Raw genomic sequence first — 19,981 nt, forward strand, 5'->3', positions numbered from 1 at the left:
AAAAGAGAGAGAAAGAAAATTTGGTCCCACTACATCAAAAGAGCCGACGGTTTCTGTCGCTACTCGGCGATCTACGTACTCTGGAATAGGCATCTAAACCTAATGGAATGGACGGCCGAAGCCATCGGTATTACTAGAGAGCTACATGGAGAGTTCAGTCTCCAAGTTGCCAGAGTTTGTGAAAATGATAGATAAAGTAAACGGCAGATATAGAGATTGGTAAATTGTTGATACGATGGATTCACCGAATGATCCGGATATTGAAATTGTCCGGATCATCAACTTCGACAATCGTATCCGTATTGAATTTCAGATATCTAAATATTTAGATATTCAGATATCTGAAATACGTGCGATATTTAATTATCATTTAAATTCAGATATCAGAAAGATATTCATTGCAGATATCTAAATATCTAGATAGTCCAGATATTTAAATATCTGGATTACACGGATATCATCCTGATTGGTACAATAATTACCAGACAACCTTTCTCTCTCTAATTTAGTAATACCCTTTAATACTTAAGAATGGAGTTTGAGCTACTACCTTGTTGTCCATGATTTTCCATGAAGGTGTTTCATCCTGCAGTTCCAACGCATTGATTGTTTCGCATACGATGCGGGGTATAGCAGAAACTACTGAAACAAACACGGGATAAAATACTACTTGGTCGATAACAAGCGACTGAAGTCAAAATATTTTAAATTTACAAATATGATATAGACACTAAAAGTCACTTCGAAGTCTCGATATATTATTAAAATGTTGTTTTTATAACAGCTTCAAATTTAATTTACTAAGAATATTTTAACGAAATTAAAGGCCCTCAAATTAAAAAATACCGGGTGCGTCTCAAAAGTGGCTCACACCTATAACTTTTTTATTTTTTCAGATAAAACAATGAGATTTGGTATGTTAGTATATGACATAAATTAGGATTGATTGACGTATTCAATTGTTATCGGTCCCTTCAGGTTTCACCGGAAAACTTTTGATTTTTAAATGACACCCTCGGTATTTTTTTACTTTATTCGATAGAAAATGACACTCTGAATCGAATGACATATCATATGTCAATTTTTGACATAGTCACTCAAAAACAAATTCTATTTTAAATTTTAATCTAGGTGCCATGGCTGTGTAAAAAACACTAATTTTTAATCAAGGATCCTTGGAAAAATAGATTTGATCGTCTAATGTTTATAGTGTCTTGTCCTGGCCGGTTAAAAGATGCCAAATCGTATTTTTCATCATATCTCAATTTTTTCAAATGGAACGAGTGTGGCTCATTAGCATATTTACAAAAAGCATTTTTTTACGAATAATTTGATACCACACACTTGGTATTTTCAGTCAAATTGTCGTTATGAACCGTGTGTTACAATTTCAAATAAACCATATGCTAAAATGTCAAAAGTTGACATATGATATGTCATTCGATTCAGAGTGTCATTTTCTATAGAATAAAGTAAAAAAATACTGAGGGTGCCATTTAAAAATCAAAAGTTGTAGTCATTTTCTGAAACCGGAAGTGACCGAAAACAATTCAATACGTCAATCAATCTCAATTTATGTTTATCTGAAAAAATAAAAAAGATGTAGGGGGTGAGCCACTTTTGAGACGCACCCGGTATATGTTTCATAAGTGAGAGGATTAGTTCTGAATTTTTTTATTATTTTAATAAAGTCTGTCCAACGAGTCAGGCAAGATTTCGACAGGCGACAGGACTGTGAAGTAACCAGTCACTGTCAAGTATCCTCTGGTTGAACAGTCTATATTATACCTTTATCAGTATGAGGTATCTAAGTTAAAAGATGACAATTTAAAAATGATAAAGTAATTGAAGAATGTATGAAACAAATAGTGGCGTAAAGCCTCTATTTGTGGCCTAGATCCATCGTCGTCCAGAATCGTGAGTTTCGCTCAGGATAGCTGTGGCGGTAACCATCATCAATCTGCCTGGAAAAAAAACCACAATCCTGAATTACTCTGGATCTAAGTTACAAATTGGGACTTTAGAAACTCGTTTGCTCATTATATTATTTTGCATTTCCATCCTCAAGTCGTTAACTTGGATGTCTAACGTATTTGACATTCGTAATTCGTGGATAGATCGCAGATCGTGTGTAGGGACTTGTTCGTTAATGATCAACATGGTTCGTGTATGTGTAGCGATTTGTTCCTGCAGGCGGTACCTTGACAAATATTAAGATCTTCGCATCAGCACAAACTGCTTATTCGTCTAAATTTAGGCTATATTCAGAATTAATTCGTTAAATACCTAAAAGATTTTAGTTGCTAAACTGAAAAAAAAGCTAGATCTACCCCCACTACCGTTTCAGTAAGACTGAACGAATAGTGAACATGAGAACATGTCAGTGTAAAAATAATACTCAGACCTGAACAATATATTCATACTTTTAAGTGAATCTGAAAAAAAATGAAAGATCTCTAGATCAACAAAATGTAATCATTACAAGGAAACACTAAATCAATCAGACTGATTCGGTGAGATTGAAAAATGAAAACACTCCTTGCAGCAGTTTGATTGACTTAGGGACACTCGGACAATCGCGTCATTGATGACGCTTCTGTCTCCTCCTTTGGTTGCGACTACTCTAACAATAGTGGTAGAGCAAGCACTGATTTTGATAATCTCAAGAGCTTTAAATACTAGTATTGAGAGAGATTGACGTAGATAATACTGACCTGCGCGTATTACATCTACTCCCGCCGGCAACCAGCGCTCCCCCGGCCTCAGCAACAGCAGCACGCTGTTGGGCGGCAACGTTCGAAAGTATTCGGCGTCCTCTACCTGCGTGCCGTCCGACTCCAAAACGAGTCGTACCGGTTCGGCGGCGGCGACGCCCAACTTGTCTCGACCGCGCGCCACCAACTCCTCGAGGCTGCCCACCACCAGCCCCTTGCGCACGCTACGTTGCCCGTCCCATAGCTTGAAGGGTCGCTTGCCGCGCGCGTCCTGTCAAAAACACTTAGGTTAGAATCATAAAAATTAAATATGCTATAAGCCGCGTACCTAACGAACGAACATGAATACGCACAAGTGCCACCACATTGGAAACACATGTAATAAAGCCATATAAAATATACAGGGTCGCTTTTATGTATGGTCGATTATTAGGTAAAATATAGGAGGTACCGCAAAAAGTTAAATATAAAAGTTATAGGGTATATAAATATCTATTAGTGGGTAATAAATATAAGTATACAAGGTCGGTCATAAAGTCGTGGCACATTAAAGTTTCATTTTTTTAAATGGAACTCCCTGTATATTATTGCATATTTCCGTTCTTCCTTAAATTCTAAGCAAAAATCGAAATACATACAATGTACCTCATACCAACCGTTTCCGAGTTATTGACTTTTGAAAAAATCCCTTAAACAATTTCATTTAATTCATTTCGATATATTCAGTTTTAACAATGCCATTTTGCCGAAACTGTTATACATAATAATATTGGACATTAGTTCTCAGTAGTCATTGGGGCACTTGAGCCAGACAGACAGCCAGATATCCGATATGGATAAATAGGAGTGTGACGTAAATCAGGTAAGAACAGTTAAAATACACTAGTGAACAAGAATGAACAGGTTTGGACCACTTTGAACCGCTTTAAAATAGAAATAAACAGGTTTGAACAAAAAATGAACAGGTCTGTTGTTTTAAGCTAAAAAGCGGTTCAAAGCAGTTCAAAAGCGGTTCAAAGTAATCCAAACCTGTTCATTCTTGTTCATTAGTGTATTTTAACTGTTCTTACCTGATTTACGTCACACTTCTATTTATACATATCGGATATCTGACTGACTGTCTGGCTCAAGTGCCCCAATGACTACTGTTCTCAAGTTAGAATTTATAGATGTATAAAATGAGAGTATATCGCACGTCTGGAAATTACAAAATTTTCGCTTAACATTTCAATTCTTCAATTTATGTACATTGTGTATTACGATTATTGATTAAAATTGAAGGAAGAATTGAAATATGCAATAATGTACAGGGGGTTTCATTTAAAAAAATAAAGTTTGATGTGACACAACTTTATGATCGACCCTGTATACTTAAATTTACTAATAGCTAATAGAAATTTAAAAACCCATTACAACAGTATCACAGTTTTTGCAGAATGGCATCATTAATTCAAATCAAAGACATCAAAATTAATTAAATCGAATTGTTTAAGTGATATTTTCAAAAGTCAATAACTCGGAAACGGTTGCTTTGAGGTACATCGTGTATTTCGATTTTTGCTAAGAATTAAAGGAAGAATTGAAACATGTAATAATATAAAGGGGGTTCTATTTAAAAAAATGAAACTTTGATGTGCCACGACTTTATGAACGACCCTGTATACTGAAATTTATTACTCGCTAATAGATATTTAAAAATCCTATAACTTTTGTATCTTTTTGCGGTACCTCCTGTATTTTACCTAATAATCGACCGTTTCCATACATAAAAGCGACCCTGTATATATGTTTCGAAAATGTTTCTTATTTGTGGCATACCGTATCCATTTTGCGTCAAGAAACAGACACAATTATTAGAAACATTACCTAAAATGTGTCCAAATGCTACTTGGGAATAAAGTACCTACATTATTGGACATAAACCTTTTAATATACAGGGTATCAATAATCCGTGAACAGAGAACTACTATGTATTTTTGGAAACAAGATAAGTCAATTGGACACAATTTACCTCTACACAAAAGTGGATGGAAGTTCGTTAGATGGAATCAACAAGAAATAAACCCCAAACATTAATTAATTTAAAATTTATGAAACTTATTGTAAATATCGATTTGTGAGACTGACATAACATTCCACATTTTTGTCAACTAGATTATCACTCTTACTGAATCTTAACGCCTGATGTGACTTGACAAAAAATAAAACTAAAAGAGTTTCATTGTCTTTATTTATTTTACTTTACACAATGTTTCGGTCTGAAGTATCACTGAACGTTATCAAGCGTGACAAGAAATATTTTGGCATACATATGTCATAAATTCAAAAAAAGACAAAAAATGTAGTAAACACCAGATTTTTTTTTATATTACTAGAAGACTTAGTTAGTACAGTTCATACCAAATAAACTTTTAGCACAGATTAGGTATCCTATAAGTATACAGATAAAAATCTTGTCCCTAATTCGTGGTACGAAAATTGTTTTTTATGACGATGTGCAAACGAGTCCAATTTCCTGTGCGCAAAAATAAACTCGCGTAAAATAACAATAAACAGCGTAATAGAGAGATATCGCTAAACCGAATAGCGTGCATGGACGTTAATAAGGCCAGGTGTTATTTCCTTGACGTGAGGTGGTATTAACTCTCTTCATTTATAGTTATCGGATCGGAAAGAATTCTGATCGCGTCGCGTCCGCTATTTAAACTTAACCTAACTTTGAATTTAAAACTTTGAAATTGTTTTGTTTACTAGATATTTTAAAACTAAAGGGCTAAAGTGCTTATTTCCAGTGCTTTATTGTTCAACGTCTGCCAGTGGGTTTAGGGCGACAAGCAACAAATTCTCTTAGAAGGGCTAAGTCGTCATCTGCTGTAAACCTAAGACTCTTTATAGGTTCTTTAGTATTGGAAGAGGTGGAATCCATATTTTGGGCCATATTTATTTAATTAAAACTTATCCCAGCTACTTAAATATCAAATTACCTAATAAAAAAGCAATAATTCAAAACAATTCAAACATAACCTAAAATAAAAGATTATGGTTGTTCTGGGTGTGAATATGATAATCTGAAATCAGCTGGGTTTACTGTTTAGATTTTTCACAACTCAAAAGTCCATAAAATAAAGGGACGTGTTCAATCTGCTCTTTAATTACACAACTCAATAATTATTCTACAATAAAATAATTATTGAAAAACACGCTATGTCTTATTTGTCAGCCGATGCCGCTCTTCTTTTTCTTTTCTTCTTGGCACCGATAGACTTCGCTCGGGATTCTATGCACAGCCCTAGTATGGATGGGATTGTCGATATCGATCCGCCACATAGCCCCCCCGTAGTGAGTTCGCCAACGGTGAATTTACGATACATCTGGAAGTGGCGGTCTTGAGAGTAATTTTCTTGATATGGTGAAGGGCGTCTTTTTCTTGACAATGGCGGGTGGCATCTTTTCTTGATGTTTCTATGCTTGATATTTCTTCTAGGTATGGTAATGCATAAGAATGTTCTCCCTGTATTTCTCTGCTATTGGAAACATATGCTGGCTTCAATCTATCTACTGATATACTTTCTGTACGCCCATTGACATCTATCTTGAAAAATTTTTCGTTCCTGAACAATACCTTGAATGGACCAGCATATGGTGGAGATAAAGGTGGTCTTACTTGGTCCTGTCTTACAAAAACGCAAGGCGTTTGCAAAAGATCCGAATGCACGAATGGTCTGTGATTGGCATGGTTGCTTGCGTTGACTGGTTTCAAGTCCCTCATTGTTGTTCTTAGTTTCTTAATGAAATCCACTTCATCGATTTGTTGTTGGGAACTGCTGAAAATTTCACCTGGTAGCATTAGTGTTGTGCCATAAACCATTTCGGCTGCTGTACTATGTATGTCTTCTTTTAAAGTGTTTCGTATACTAAGTAGGATTAGTGGTAAACTCTCAGTCCATTTAGTGTTATTTGTTGCTATTAAGGCATTTTTAAGTGTCTTATGAAAACGTTCAATCATTCCATTGCCTTGAGGGTGATAAGCAGTGGTTTTGATATGAGTAATGCCCAGTAAATTAGTGAGATGTTTGAATAAGTACGATTCGAATTGCCTACCTCTATCTGTAGTTATTTTCTGAGGTATTCCAAATCTTGCAATCCACTTTTCTATCAATTCTTTTGCAACATTTTCACTTGTTATTTCTTTGATAGGTATCGCTTCTGGCCATCTAGTAAATCTATCAATTATTGTTAATAAGTATTTATAATCATTGGAAGGTGGTAATGGTCCTACAATGTCCATGTGTATATGAGAAAATCTTTGCTTAGGTACCTCAATTTTAAGTAATGGTGAATGGGTATGTTTGTTTACTTTGGATCTTTGGCACTTAATACATTCTTTTACCCAGATATTAATATCCTTTCTCATATTTGTCCAAACAAATCTGCTTGATATTAATTTTTGACTTGCACGTTGCCCTGGATGTGAAATATCGTGAAACTTTCTGAAAATTCTTTTTGTGTAGTCCTGTGGAATATAAGGTCTGATTCTTTGGTCAGTTAAATCACAGTATAATGGTTCATCGCTGTCTGGAAGTTTGATAAGTTGAAGTTGCAAACTGGATTTGACTGTTTTGTTTATAATATTTAGTAAATTCTGGTCTTCTTTTTGTTTGCTTGCAATGTCATTGTAATTGATCTGCTCTATGGTACAAATGGTTGGTCTGGATAAAACATCTGCTACTATGTTTTCTATTCCTTTTATATGTTGGATGTCAGTGGTAAATTGACTAATAAATGTTAATTGTCTGATTTGGCGTGGAGAAGCTTTTTCATGCTTTTGTTTAAAGGCATACATTAAGGGTTTCTGGTCGGTGTAAATTGTAAATTCCCTTCCTTCCAAGAAATGACGAAACTGCTGCACACCACTATACATTGCCAATAACTCTCTATCATATGTGCTGTAGTTTTGTTCAGTGGTGGACAGTTTTCTGGAAAAGAATGAAATAGGTCGTACTATTCCATGTTGAGTAGCTTGATGTATAACTCCTCCAATAGCTTTGCTGGAAGCATCTACTGCTAGAGCTAATTTGTCATTTGGGTCAGGATAGATTAGTTCTGTTGAATCTGCTAACAATTGTTTTATTTTCTTAAAAGCGTCTTCGAGTTCTTGATTCCAATCTATTTTAGCTGATTTTGATTTTACATTTTGTAACAAATTAGTCAGGGGTAACATTTCTTGAGCAGCATTAGGTAACCATCTTCTATAGAAATTGATCATGCCCAAAAATTGTCGAAGTTCCTGGATTGTTGTTGGATTCGGAAAATTTCTAATGGCTTCTACTTTTTCAGGTAATGGTCTTATTCCTTTAGATGTGATTATGGTTCCTAGAAATGTTACTTCTTTTTCGCCAAATTTACATTTTTCTAAATTGATTGTGAGACAATATTTTGAAAGTCTGTTGAAAACAGTGTCTAAGTGTTGTTGATGTTCTTCACGAGTTCTGGATGCGATAAGAATATCGTCGATGTAAACATAGACGTATGAAAGGTCTCGAAAAATGTGGTCCATGAATCTCTGCAGGGTTTGTGCTGCATTCCGTAAACCAAATGGCATTTTTACATACTCAAATAGACCAAAAGGAGTGATAATTGCTGTCTTGGGAATATCATCCGTGTTAACTGGAATTTGGTGAAATGCTTGAGTTAAATCAATGGTTGAGAATATGCTTTTGTTGTGTAAATCATATGTTATGTCTTGTATGTGTGGAATAGGGTAGCGATCAGGTTTCGTGACTGCGTTGAGTCGACGATAATCGCCACAAACTCTCCAAGTACCATTTTTCTTCTTAGTCAAATGTAATGGACTTGCCCAGTTAGATGACGATGGTCGTAAAATACCCTGTTCAATGAGCTTTTGGAATTCTTCTTTAGCAATAGATAATTTATCTGGTGATAAACGTCTGGGTTTTGAATAGACAGGTGGGCCTTTTGTTTCAATAAAATGAAAGGTATTTATTTCAGTTTGTGTTTGACAAATGGGTCCAAGTATATTTGAATATTTTGTTAACAATTCTGTAATGATATCTGCTAAATGGATAGCCTTTACACCCAAAACTTCTGTGTCTCTGACTTGGCAGTATTGTGTTGTTGTAGTATAAGAATCAATAAGTTTTCTGTGTTTTAGATCAACTTGAATACCAAAATGGGCCAAAAAATCAGCTCCAATGATAGCATGGGTAACTTGTGCTATAACGAACGTCCACGTAAATTTTCTGTTTAAATTGAGATCGATAGTTAATTCCTTCTTGCCAAAAGTTTTAATTAGTGATCCATTGGCTGATAAAAGACTGAAATTTGGATCAGAATTGCCTGGGAACCTTGATAACGGAAGGACACTGACATCTGCGCCAGTATCAATTAGAAACTGTAATCTAAATTTCTTGTCTGATATAAAAAGGCGGCTTGGTGTTGTAGGAGATCGAATTGCCGCATCTATCGACTCCCTGCTTCGTTTCCCATAAATTTACATGGTTTTTCACACTTCTTTGCTTTCTTCCCAAAGTTTTCGTGGTACCAACAATTTTCATTAGTGGACTGTGAAGATCCTTGCTTCTGTGGCTTGTTCTTGAGTTCTGTTGTTAATTTATTGACTTGTTGCTTCAATTGGTTAATTTGATCTTCCAAACTAGACATACCATAGAGGTTTGCTGGTCTGTCTAATGTTTCATTTATTTTGTCAGCTATTTCAGCTAATTTTGTTAGATCTTCGCCACTTACCATTAATATGGCCTTCATTGTAGATGGTAACTGCTCTAACCAAAGAGTTTTAATGACAGAGTCTTGTAATTTATTGTTATTTAGGCTCTGCATTTTGTGTAGGAGTTGTGAAGGTTTCTGATCTCCCAATGCAACTCCTGCAAGCAGTTTTTGGATTCTGACTGTATCGTTATCTGCAAATCTGCTAATTAAACGATTTTTGAGTGCTGAATACTTGTCTGTTGCCGGTGGACTGCGTATAAGGTCGGCTACTTCCGTAAGTGTTTCGCAGTTTAGGCTGGCAACTGTATAGTCGAACTTGCAATCGTCAGTTGAAATCCCAGCAGTTCGGAACTGACATTCAATTCTGTAAAACCATAGTTCTGGCTCAGCTTTCCAGAATTCGGGGGGTTTGAAACTGACTCTGCACAGTTCATTTATTGGTTGGTTGTTTGTTGATTGATTGGAATTGTTTGTTTGAGTAGTGCTAGCTTCTGGATTGTTTGTTTGCATGTTTGGTTGGTTGGTATTGATTGTAATTTCAAGCTTCTTGGATCACGTCGGGGTCACCAATATGGTTGTTCTGGGTGTGAATATGATAATCTGAAATCAGCTGGGTTTACTGTTTAGATTTTTCACAACTCAAAAGTCCATAAAATAAAGGGACGTGTTCAATCTGCTCTTTAATTACACAACTCAATAATTATTCTACAATAAAATAATTATTGAAAAACACGCTATGTCTTATTTGTCAGCCGATGCCGCTCTTCTTTTTCTTTTCTTCTTGGCACCGATAGACTTCGCTCGGGATTCTATGCACAGCCCTAGTATGGATGGGATTGTCGATATCGATCCGCCACAAGATCTCGCCGGCCGGCTCCGGTTGTCAAATACCCGCACATGCCCATTTAAGCAATTTTAAACGTTATCAGAGGTTATTTAGAAGAGCGCTTGGTGTAATTGATCCGCAAATTACGTCAGGCGGTAACGTTATTAGCGGGTGTTGCGTTAAAAATTGACTCGCGCATATCGTAACCATGATAAGGTACGCGTAAATACTGGATGACGCTATTCGGGTTTCCGATATCTCTCTAATAACTGTGCCGGTCAGGCGCTGTGCACAATTTTAGATGCCATAAGTGGGCGCGCTATGTGCGCAAACTAGCCACCTAACTAGTGCCCGATTCCGAAAATTGGAACCACGAAAAACAATAAAGAAAAAACAAAGATTATAATCTGTATAATCTGTGCTTTTGGTCACGTGATTAAGCTTGACCGGTACAGTGTTGTCCACTTTTATATAGTCCGTCTAGAAAGTATCCGGAATTTTATATTTTTCCTAATTGTAATGTATTTTTTTTCTGTAACACTCCAAGAGGTTGTACTACATCACGTAGGTTGTGCCGCTAGTAGGCTATGACCAAAATCACATGGCAACACTATCTGTCAAATATTGTTGATTGTAAACCGGCTTAAGATTTGAGAAATAATGTCGGAAGTAAAAAAAAGAGAAATGGTGGAATATTTGTATAGAAAAGGTCTTCGAAACGTTAAAAAATTACTGCAATTGACTGAACTGAAAAAGTGCATTATATGAGACAATAAAGAGGATAAAAAATGGCACAGATATGAAGCATGGACCAGTTTCAGGAAGACCGCGTAAGATTCGCGAAAACAATTTAAACGCTTTAGTAGCATTAGGAAGACAGAATCCGCACCTAGGGATTCGCAAATTGGCTAACAGATTTGGAAGTCAGCGAAAATTAACAGTGTGTCCAGAAACCGTCCGCATGTCACTGAAAAGACAAGAGTATATATCGAGGAAGCCAAAAAAAAATCCCTGTAATAACACCTCTACAAAGGCAGCGAAGAATGGATTTTTGTCAACGTTTTCAAGAAGATAATTTTAATAATATTTTTATTTCTGACGAAAGTTGTTTCCAGCCTTGGTGGAAACCACCTAAAAATTCTATCAAAAGTAAATGTTACCGTTCAAGTTTCAAAATTTCCCACTAAAATAATGGTTTGGGGAGCAATATCTCAGCGTGGAGTTACCCTCTCCTTTTGCTTTCTTTTTTTCCGGATACTTTCTAGACGGACTATATATTTTCTTTTAATCAAAATATATTAGGAAACAAAAATAAATTAATTTAATAAATATATAAACAGTTTTTATATACATCAACAAAACTCACCTTCTTAACAGCACTTAAGGGGCATAAAGGGCCATTACTACCGCTATACCGTTCAAAATATTCTAATAAAGTTGCGATGAGTTTTTTACGACTATTAAGCTAACTTGTATACTTCGCACTAAAAGAGGTTCTAAAAAGAACAATGTTTGACTGCAAGGTCTACCAGTAAACATTTTTAAGCTTAAAGATTTTTTTTTTCTGTGGGAAAGAGAATCTTGCATAAGACACCCAGCACTAATAAAGTAAACTACTGTCCTTAGTGCCGGGTAGTGCCGGATTCTTACCGGCTAAAAAAAACCACACTTTCCTAACGCTGATCATGGTGGAAACCGCTTCCGCATTACTTCGCCATGATAGCTGTCTGTTTACTGTCTTCTTATATCATTTTCCTTTTCCTCTAATATTTGTCTTAGTATCCCTGCAGTTAGTTTCCACATTTCCTCTGTCCCAGTGAGGTATTTCATCATATTTTCCGCATTGAAAACTGAGCCGGTATGAGTTTTATAATCATTACGAATGTAGTCCCATCTCGTACATCTAAACAGTGTATGTTCTGCGTCATCACTATTTCCACAGTAGTTGCAACTATCTGAGTCCCGTGTCTTTCTTTCCGTTAGATAGTTCATAAAGCAACCATGTCCCGATAGAGCTTGCGTGACAAAGTAATCAGTCTCTCCGCATGGCCTGGATATCCATTGCCTAATATCAGGAATCAAATTTCCTGCCACTTGTCGAGTAGGTCCCCTCTTGCGATTTGCTTCTGTACTCCATTGTAAATTTCCTTCCTTTCCTCTATTAATAGGTCTATTTGTGGGACGCCTGCTATTACGCCTGCTGCCTCTGTGGAGATTGTTCTGTAGGCACTTGCAATTCTGATGGAAGTAAGTCTTTGGATCCCCGCGAGTTTTTTGTTCTGCTTTTATTACTCGTTACGGTGTGCCAGAATGGAGCCGCATAGAGTATTTGAGAGTGTATTACGCTACCTAATATTTTTCTTTTGGAGGATCTTGGTCCCCCAATGTTTGGCATGATGCAAGACAAGGCTGTTAGTGTTTTTCCAGATTTCTGTATAGTTCGAATTATGTGTTCCGTAAATTTTAATTTAGGGTCCAGCCATACTCCTAGGTATTTGATAGCTTTTGATGGAATAATATCCACGCTCTCTATAGAAAAGCATATTGGCTTCACCTTTCGTTTTGTTGTTAATATTATTGCCTCTGTTTTCTGTGGTGCAAGTTTAAGCAATTTACTTTCCATCCAGTTTGAAATTCTTTGAAGGCCGGTATTTGCTTTGTTCATGAGAATTTTTTCATCCTTCTCCACTATTGTCATGGCTATATCATCGGCAAAACCGATTAAAGATATTCCGACCGGCATTTCCATTCTGAGTAGGCTATCATATAAGATATTCCACAATGTGGGTCCAAGTATGGAACCTTGGGGTACACCACTGCTCAAGGGTATTTCTTTGGTCTCACCTTCCGCTTCTATAATAAGTTTCCTATCCTTAAGGTATGATGCTAGAAAAGCTATTAGGCCCTCGTCTATTTTTCTCTGTCTAAGACTCTCTAATATTACTTGTCATGACGCGCTGTTGAATGCGTTTTTCACATCCAAAGTTATTACCGCGCATAGTCTTCGGTGAGCAGCAGAAAAATCCTGTGCCTCCTCCGCTATTTTGAGTACTTCTACTAAGGCATCCGTTGGTTGTTTCCGTTCTCTAAAGCCAAATTGTCTTTCTGAGAGATCCCCGGTGCGAGCCAATTCTTTCTTAAGCCGGTTTAATATCATATGTTCTAGAAGTTTACCTTCGACATCCAGTAAACATATCGGTCTTTAAGCTTAAAGATGGCTTAAAGTATCTATACATACCTTATACTCTATACAAAACTAAAGTGTCAAAACGAATGACAATGTCAGGAACTTGACATTTTTTACAGCAGAACGGTCACCTAAATCCCCAGCGCGAAATTTAAATCCCAGTTAGTCAATGCGGCGCCTAATATGTCCATGATTGGCCAACAATAAAATTAAAAATCGCTCCTTCGATTACGTAAATAAAAATTTAATTGATGATGTGATATATGAATGATATATAGAACTCTAGTTATATTTTTAGATTTACAGAAAAGTTGGATTGTATGCTTTCTGTGTGTAGACATAATTTATTGATAAAATTAGTCTTGTTCAGAAAGCACGGATGAGCCTATCGTTGTAACCGAAGCTACAAACGATGACCTGCCATAATCTGCTTTATTTAAATTGTCAGCATCTAACCATATTTGAGTTAGTTGCTTAAAACTAAAATAGATAGATATAGATTTAGGAAACTATTGGGTAAAATAATTAAGATAATGGGTAACAAAATATTTAAAGAAAGAGAAAAAATATCAAAATAAAATTTTTTGTCATTGTATTCTTTATTGTCATTGTATTGTATCTATGATATAGATTTAGGAAAGTATTAGGTAATAAAATTAAGATTACGGGTAACAAAATATTTAAAGAGAAAAAATAATAAAATATTTTTTTTTGACATTGTATTCTTTGTTGTCATTGTATTGTGTAAAATTATATTGGGTAAAAAATTAAGATTAACGGTAACAAAATATTTAAAGAAAGAGAAAATAATATAAAAATTATACAAAAACCTAACCTAACCCCCGTTTTTCCCAGACACCCTTCCAAGGGTGCCCTAGGGAAAATTTTTAAATAAAAATAAGTTTGCTTACACTTCTCCTTAGATTAATGATGTCTCAACATCATTAATCTAAAGAATCTTGTTATTGAATGTATGCTCTGTCGATGACCGATTTATAGATAAAACCAGTCCCAAAGCAATAATTGATTCATCGATGCTACTGAAGCAACATCGATGACCAATCACAATCTACCACGTTACGACTGCTAACATCGATATTGAGTGCAAACGATGAAGCCATATTGTCTCATCGTGGTGAAGCAAAGACAAATAAACGATACGATGAGTGATAAGTATGATAACGACGGTTTAAAAATAAAATAGAAAAACATGTTGTTTCATCCTGGGAAAGCGAAGACAAGTATGATAAGAGAAAGCAATTCTAACCGACGCGACGCGACGCGACGACGGCCTAATAACCCGAAAAACCGAATCTCTTAAGAATGTTTTGAACTCAAGAAAAACATTAAGGATAACAAAATATAATTAAAAATAAATCAAAATTAATAGATCAATATTGGTAAGTGCAGAGTATTGTAATGTAAGTAAAAGTAGTGTAGGGTATTTCTTGGATTAATGTCTCAGCATCAATAATCTACGTAATGTTGTCATCATATGTATGCTCTGTAATTTAGAACTGATTTATAGATACAATCAGTTCCGTTAGTCCAAAGCAATGATTGATTCATCGATGTCGCAGAAGCAACATCCATGACCAACAACGATGTGCCACGATGCGATTGCTAACATCGGCATTAAATGCAAACGATGCAGCTACATAGTCTCATCGTGGCGAAGACAAACATTTTGGTAGGAAAAACGTATTTGAGGTTTAGTGATTTGAGGAAGTCTTTGTACATGTTTAAGGAAAATCTCGTATTAAGAAATCATAGGACTAATAGAATTTATATTATTAATATACAAACATTATTGATGAGATATAAAAACAGAAAATTATATATTTTCTATTCTGGAATACTTTTTCAGAGTGGAAAGAAGATTCGAAACATTTTAGTAAACTACATTGGAACCGAGGGGTAAACCGCTGGGGTGGTATTTATTGTACAAGCACTTGGTAATACTGGTATTTTTTTGGTACTTTTGGTACTAATTTGATATTTTTAGTACTAATTTGATATTTTTGGTACTAATTGGGTATTATTTGGTAATAAACTGGTTTTAACTGGTATTAAACAGGTATTTGGTTGGACATCTGGCAACGGTGGATGTGGATTAGACGCACGTGGCGACGGCCGGGAAGCTGATTGCATCATTTCTAGCCCATTTGCTGCCATTTGCGTTGAAAATGAGCCGCCTTCGCGCTTTTTACACGATCAAAAATTTTTGGTGTTGACCTATTATATATGAAGTATTTTAAAGTTTTTATATTTAGTGTCTAAGGTAAGTACCTACTTAACAATAAAATATACTTCCTAATATACATACTTAAGAATAATTACTTGTATTACGAGGTTAGGTTGCTGGCCTGTTTGAAAAATAGGTTATTTTTACCCGATATTAATTACCCAGCTTGCAATTTTTTAATGCATAAAAATGATTATTACGAAAAAACGGTACATAGCGTCATACGAAAAATGTCAAGAAATTAAAGAACTCGCATCATGGAAACATAATATGGATCTCATTATATAGAATTTCTTATTTTTCTTGTGCACATAATTATATTTTTGAGCTTATAACAAAAAATTCAATTACTTTTTATGTTTAGTCTTTATTTTATAAATTTGTGAAGTATCGATGTTAATGGAACCGTTAAAATGATTTTTTAAACGTGTCATGACAGTAGCTTTATTCGAGTTCCCAAAGAGTACAGTTCTAGAACGGTTCAAAACACTGGCTCAATATGATTTTTTGCAACTTTTGACATGAATGATTGTCGTAATTAGACTGTGCGATTGTTTTAAACCGTTCTAGAACCGTACTTTTTTGGAACTCGAATTAAGCTTATACGTTTTTCTGACCTAATTATCGTAGTTTGACATGAATAGGCCCTAAAGCTCCAAATATCTTAAATTCTTTAGATACTAAAAAGAATAATACCAATTTGGTATTTTTAGTTCTAATTTTTTTTTTTTGGAAATAATTTGGTATTTTTGGTACTTTTTTCCCAAAATTGGCATTTATTGTACACCATTTTTGGCAGCGGTTTGCCTCTCGAATGGAACATTCCAGATCGTTTATAGACCTAAAAATGGATATACAGGGTCCGGCAATAGTGCGTCGGATATCTGTAGCTTCCAGAATAAAAAAATTGGTAATTTTTTTTAAGTACAAACCTGAAGTATGTACTAGGATGTATTTCAGGAAAATATTTTAACTTCTATAGGGTGGCACAAAAAAGTGTGAGTAGTTTTGGATGACATTTTTTTTAAATATAACACCCTGTATATTATTGCATTTTTGGCTTCCTTTTAGATCACTTTACATAATCCTAAGATATGAGTATATATATTTCGATAGTTTCGGAAATATTAATAAATAAATAAAAAATGTGTATTTTTCAGTCTTTCTTAAAAAATTATTAAAAAATATAATAACTATCTTGAATTTAAAACTATATTAGGTATTTACTTTAGAGAGTCTGTACCTACTTCGCTATAAATATGGTAATCGTAAATCACACAGGATGTTCTAAATTCTACGCCAAACTTTCTAAAATTTAAACCCATTTTTCTTTGTTTTTTTTACATGGAACACCCTGTATATTATTTTTTCATCAAATGGAAAATTAAAAAGTGAACATTTTTTTACATTTCAAAATTTTAAACGGTTTCGCAAATATTCGCGGTTTTATAGTTCATAAGGCATTTTTCATATGAAAGAATACTGCGTGTATCTGCAAAACCATTAAAAATTTTGAAATGTTTTAAATAGAAGAAATGTTAATTTTTTAACTCTCCAACTAATAAAAAAAATATACAGGATGTTCTATTTAAAAAAAAGAAAAAATATTTTATATTTCAGAAAGTTTGGTGTAGAATTTTGTACACCCTGTATGATTTAAGATTACAATATTTATAGTAAAGTAAGTATAGATCATCTAAAGTAAATACCTAATATAGTTTTGATTTCAGGACAGTTTTTCAGGCAGTTCTTGCATTTATAACAATTTTTTTAAAGAAGGTTAAAAAGTATATGTATATATTTTTATTTATTTATTAATATCTCTGAAACTATCAAAATGTACTTACTCATATCTTGGATTAAAAGTGATCTGAAAGCAAGCCGAAAATGCAATAATATACAGAGTGTTCCATTTAAAAAAAACATCATCCCGATCCAGTCACACTTTTTTAAGCCACCCTATAGAAGTGAAAATATTTTTGTGAAATACATCCTCGTACATACTTTAGGTCTGCAGTTAAACAAAATTCTTAACTTTATTATTCTAGGAGCTACCAACGCACTATTGCCGGACCCTGTATGTATAAACATATGTTTTATACATTTTTACGTAAAAAAAACATTTTTTAGTAAGAAAATAAAGAACTATCTATATATGTTTTAAAATAAAATTAAATATATATGATAAAATTAAAAAATATGTAATCGTTAAAATATTAAATTAACAAATATAATAAATTACGGAGTCCATGTGTAATTTCACAGATAGCAAGTTTGGGTAAACTGACACATGTTACAGACTATAATTTTAATTAGGGACTTTACTGTATACGCATAAATAGATACAGGGATCCGACTATGTGGGTGCTCCGGTGCTCCAGCACTCATGAGTAGAGATATAAAAACTAATCAGTAAACAAGCTTTAAGCGAATACTTATCTCATCCGACACAAAAATTAAATAAAATGATATTGATATTGAAGTTCATATTTATATAATATCATATAATAAGTATATATAAGAACATATTTCTGCTAGAATTTATATAGGGGTGAAGATAGTTTTCAGTCTTCTCGTTCAAGCTTTTTTTGTTAGTCAAATCTTAAAGCAAAAAACATAGACACGGCAAATCTCATTCAAAACGGGTCTCGTTCAAAATATCGGTTTATAAAATATTTTAAAAAAGTATTTTTTTTTTAAATTTCATACCCACTAACGGACAAAGAAAACGCTTTTGTATAGATGTAAATTGTGTTCAATTAATTAACTACCCTATTTTTAGCACAAAAAGATCTTTAATATAAGTGAGTTTGAGTGGTTCAGGATATTGATTTTAGATGTTTACAGCTAACAAATTTTATTGTAATGAATTAATATTGATTTAGAACAGCTGTATTATTTTCAACTATAGTATGGTAACAGAAGCCTGCATGGTTTGGTATTGGCTCTATATGGCTCCTTGATACATATTCAGATATTTTTTTACTTAAAATTGTTGGTGATATCATAATCCTTTGGGATATGATGATCATTTCTTTTATTTTAAGTTGTGAGTACTGTATGTAACAGCAATCATAGTAGGGGGAGTATTATAGTTTACTTATATACGGTTAAAATAAAAACCATAATTATAGTACTATTATAAATTAAATACTAAACAAAACTTTAAAGTAAAATTGAGTTTTATGGAAAAATTCACTGTTATATGAAAATAGTGTTTATGCTACCAATTTAATACATATATATATACATTATACCAAGCCTGTATATAAACCTGTAAAGTACGAAACAAAAATATAGAATTAAAAACGACAATAGCATTTTACAATTTAAATAGTACCGTTAAAAAAACACAATATTAGACCATATTATGCTTTTATCACTCATAAAAAATACTAATCAGATGTCAAAAAATTGTACATACGCAGTGAGCATTTTATTCCTTTAAGGGAAATGTGTCCTAGGTGACGTCGATGTTACATTAGCAGGCCTTTCTTTTCCCTGATAAAAATGAATAAAACGCAGATACGTAACTGTTCCCTAAAAGTGAGAAAACTTTGTTCACTGGGTAAAGAGTTTGCAATAATAGCATTTATGTACAGTTGTTTCGTTATTTTTAGGATGACAATTGAAAAGTATCTGTCGTGATGGTCCCGTCGACAAGAAATGTAAAAATGTGGGCTACCCAAATTTCTTTAATATCATCCCGAGAGCCCCTTTGCCTGCGATACTCCAAATTGCAAAATTTCAAACTGGTCATTATACAGGGTGAGTCTTAAATAAGTGCAAATATTTTGTAACAGTCAAATTTCCTCGCTACGACCTTTGTGTGCTGGCTCATAAATCATCGCAAATAACTATTATTTTTGCATCATGTTTACTATAATTTTATTCTTAAATATTATTTTATTTAGTATTTTACCATTATGCAACCGAATATACACCACGATATTATACAGGCTACAGCTCCACGATATTACCACTGGCCCAGCATTAGAATTTTTGTCTATCGCTCTATATCTTTGATCATCACTTGTCACTTGTCATTGTCAAAATCAGATGTTTTTGGATTTATTTATCCCTTGTTTTGGTTATTCAAATGTTATAATTATCAGATAAAATGTCGTAGTTAAATTGGTTATTTTTGATGTGGATCGCAGTGTACAATTCGTTCATTTAATTGTGGAATGTCTGAGTTTAGTTCGTTCATTGACCGGATATAAAATATGGCTGTTGGAAAATATTCTAGAACATCGTTTTTT

General features: G+C 34.1%; 1 protein-coding gene across 2 annotated transcripts in view; it reads right to left on the reverse strand.

Moving 5' to 3' along the window:
• LOC115884653 overlaps positions 1–19,981 on the reverse strand; it is a 57,609-nt gene that overhangs the window by 19,066 nt on the left and 18,562 nt on the right. Inside the window, exons 1-3 of one of the 2 annotated variants that reach the window (XM_030903311.1) lie at positions 13,526–13,538; positions 2,715–2,985; positions 551–639 (exon numbers count right to left, since the gene is read on the reverse strand). In XM_030903311.1, the coding sequence (XP_030759171.1) occupies positions 551–562 (12 nt within the window). In that variant the 5' untranslated portion in view covers positions 563–639; positions 2,715–2,985; positions 13,526–13,538. Of the gene's footprint in view, positions 1–550; positions 643–2,714; positions 2,986–13,525; positions 13,539–19,981 lie in introns of those variants that run through there. The other variant, XM_030903310.1, reaches the window with a different exon arrangement.

Source organism: Sitophilus oryzae, unplaced genomic scaffold (assembly GCF_002938485.1).
Source record: "Sitophilus oryzae breed Bouriz unplaced genomic scaffold, Soryzae_2.0 scaffold_306_pilon_pilon, whole genome shotgun sequence".
NCBI classification, from domain to species: domain Eukaryota; kingdom Metazoa; phylum Arthropoda; class Insecta; order Coleoptera; family Curculionidae; genus Sitophilus; species Sitophilus oryzae.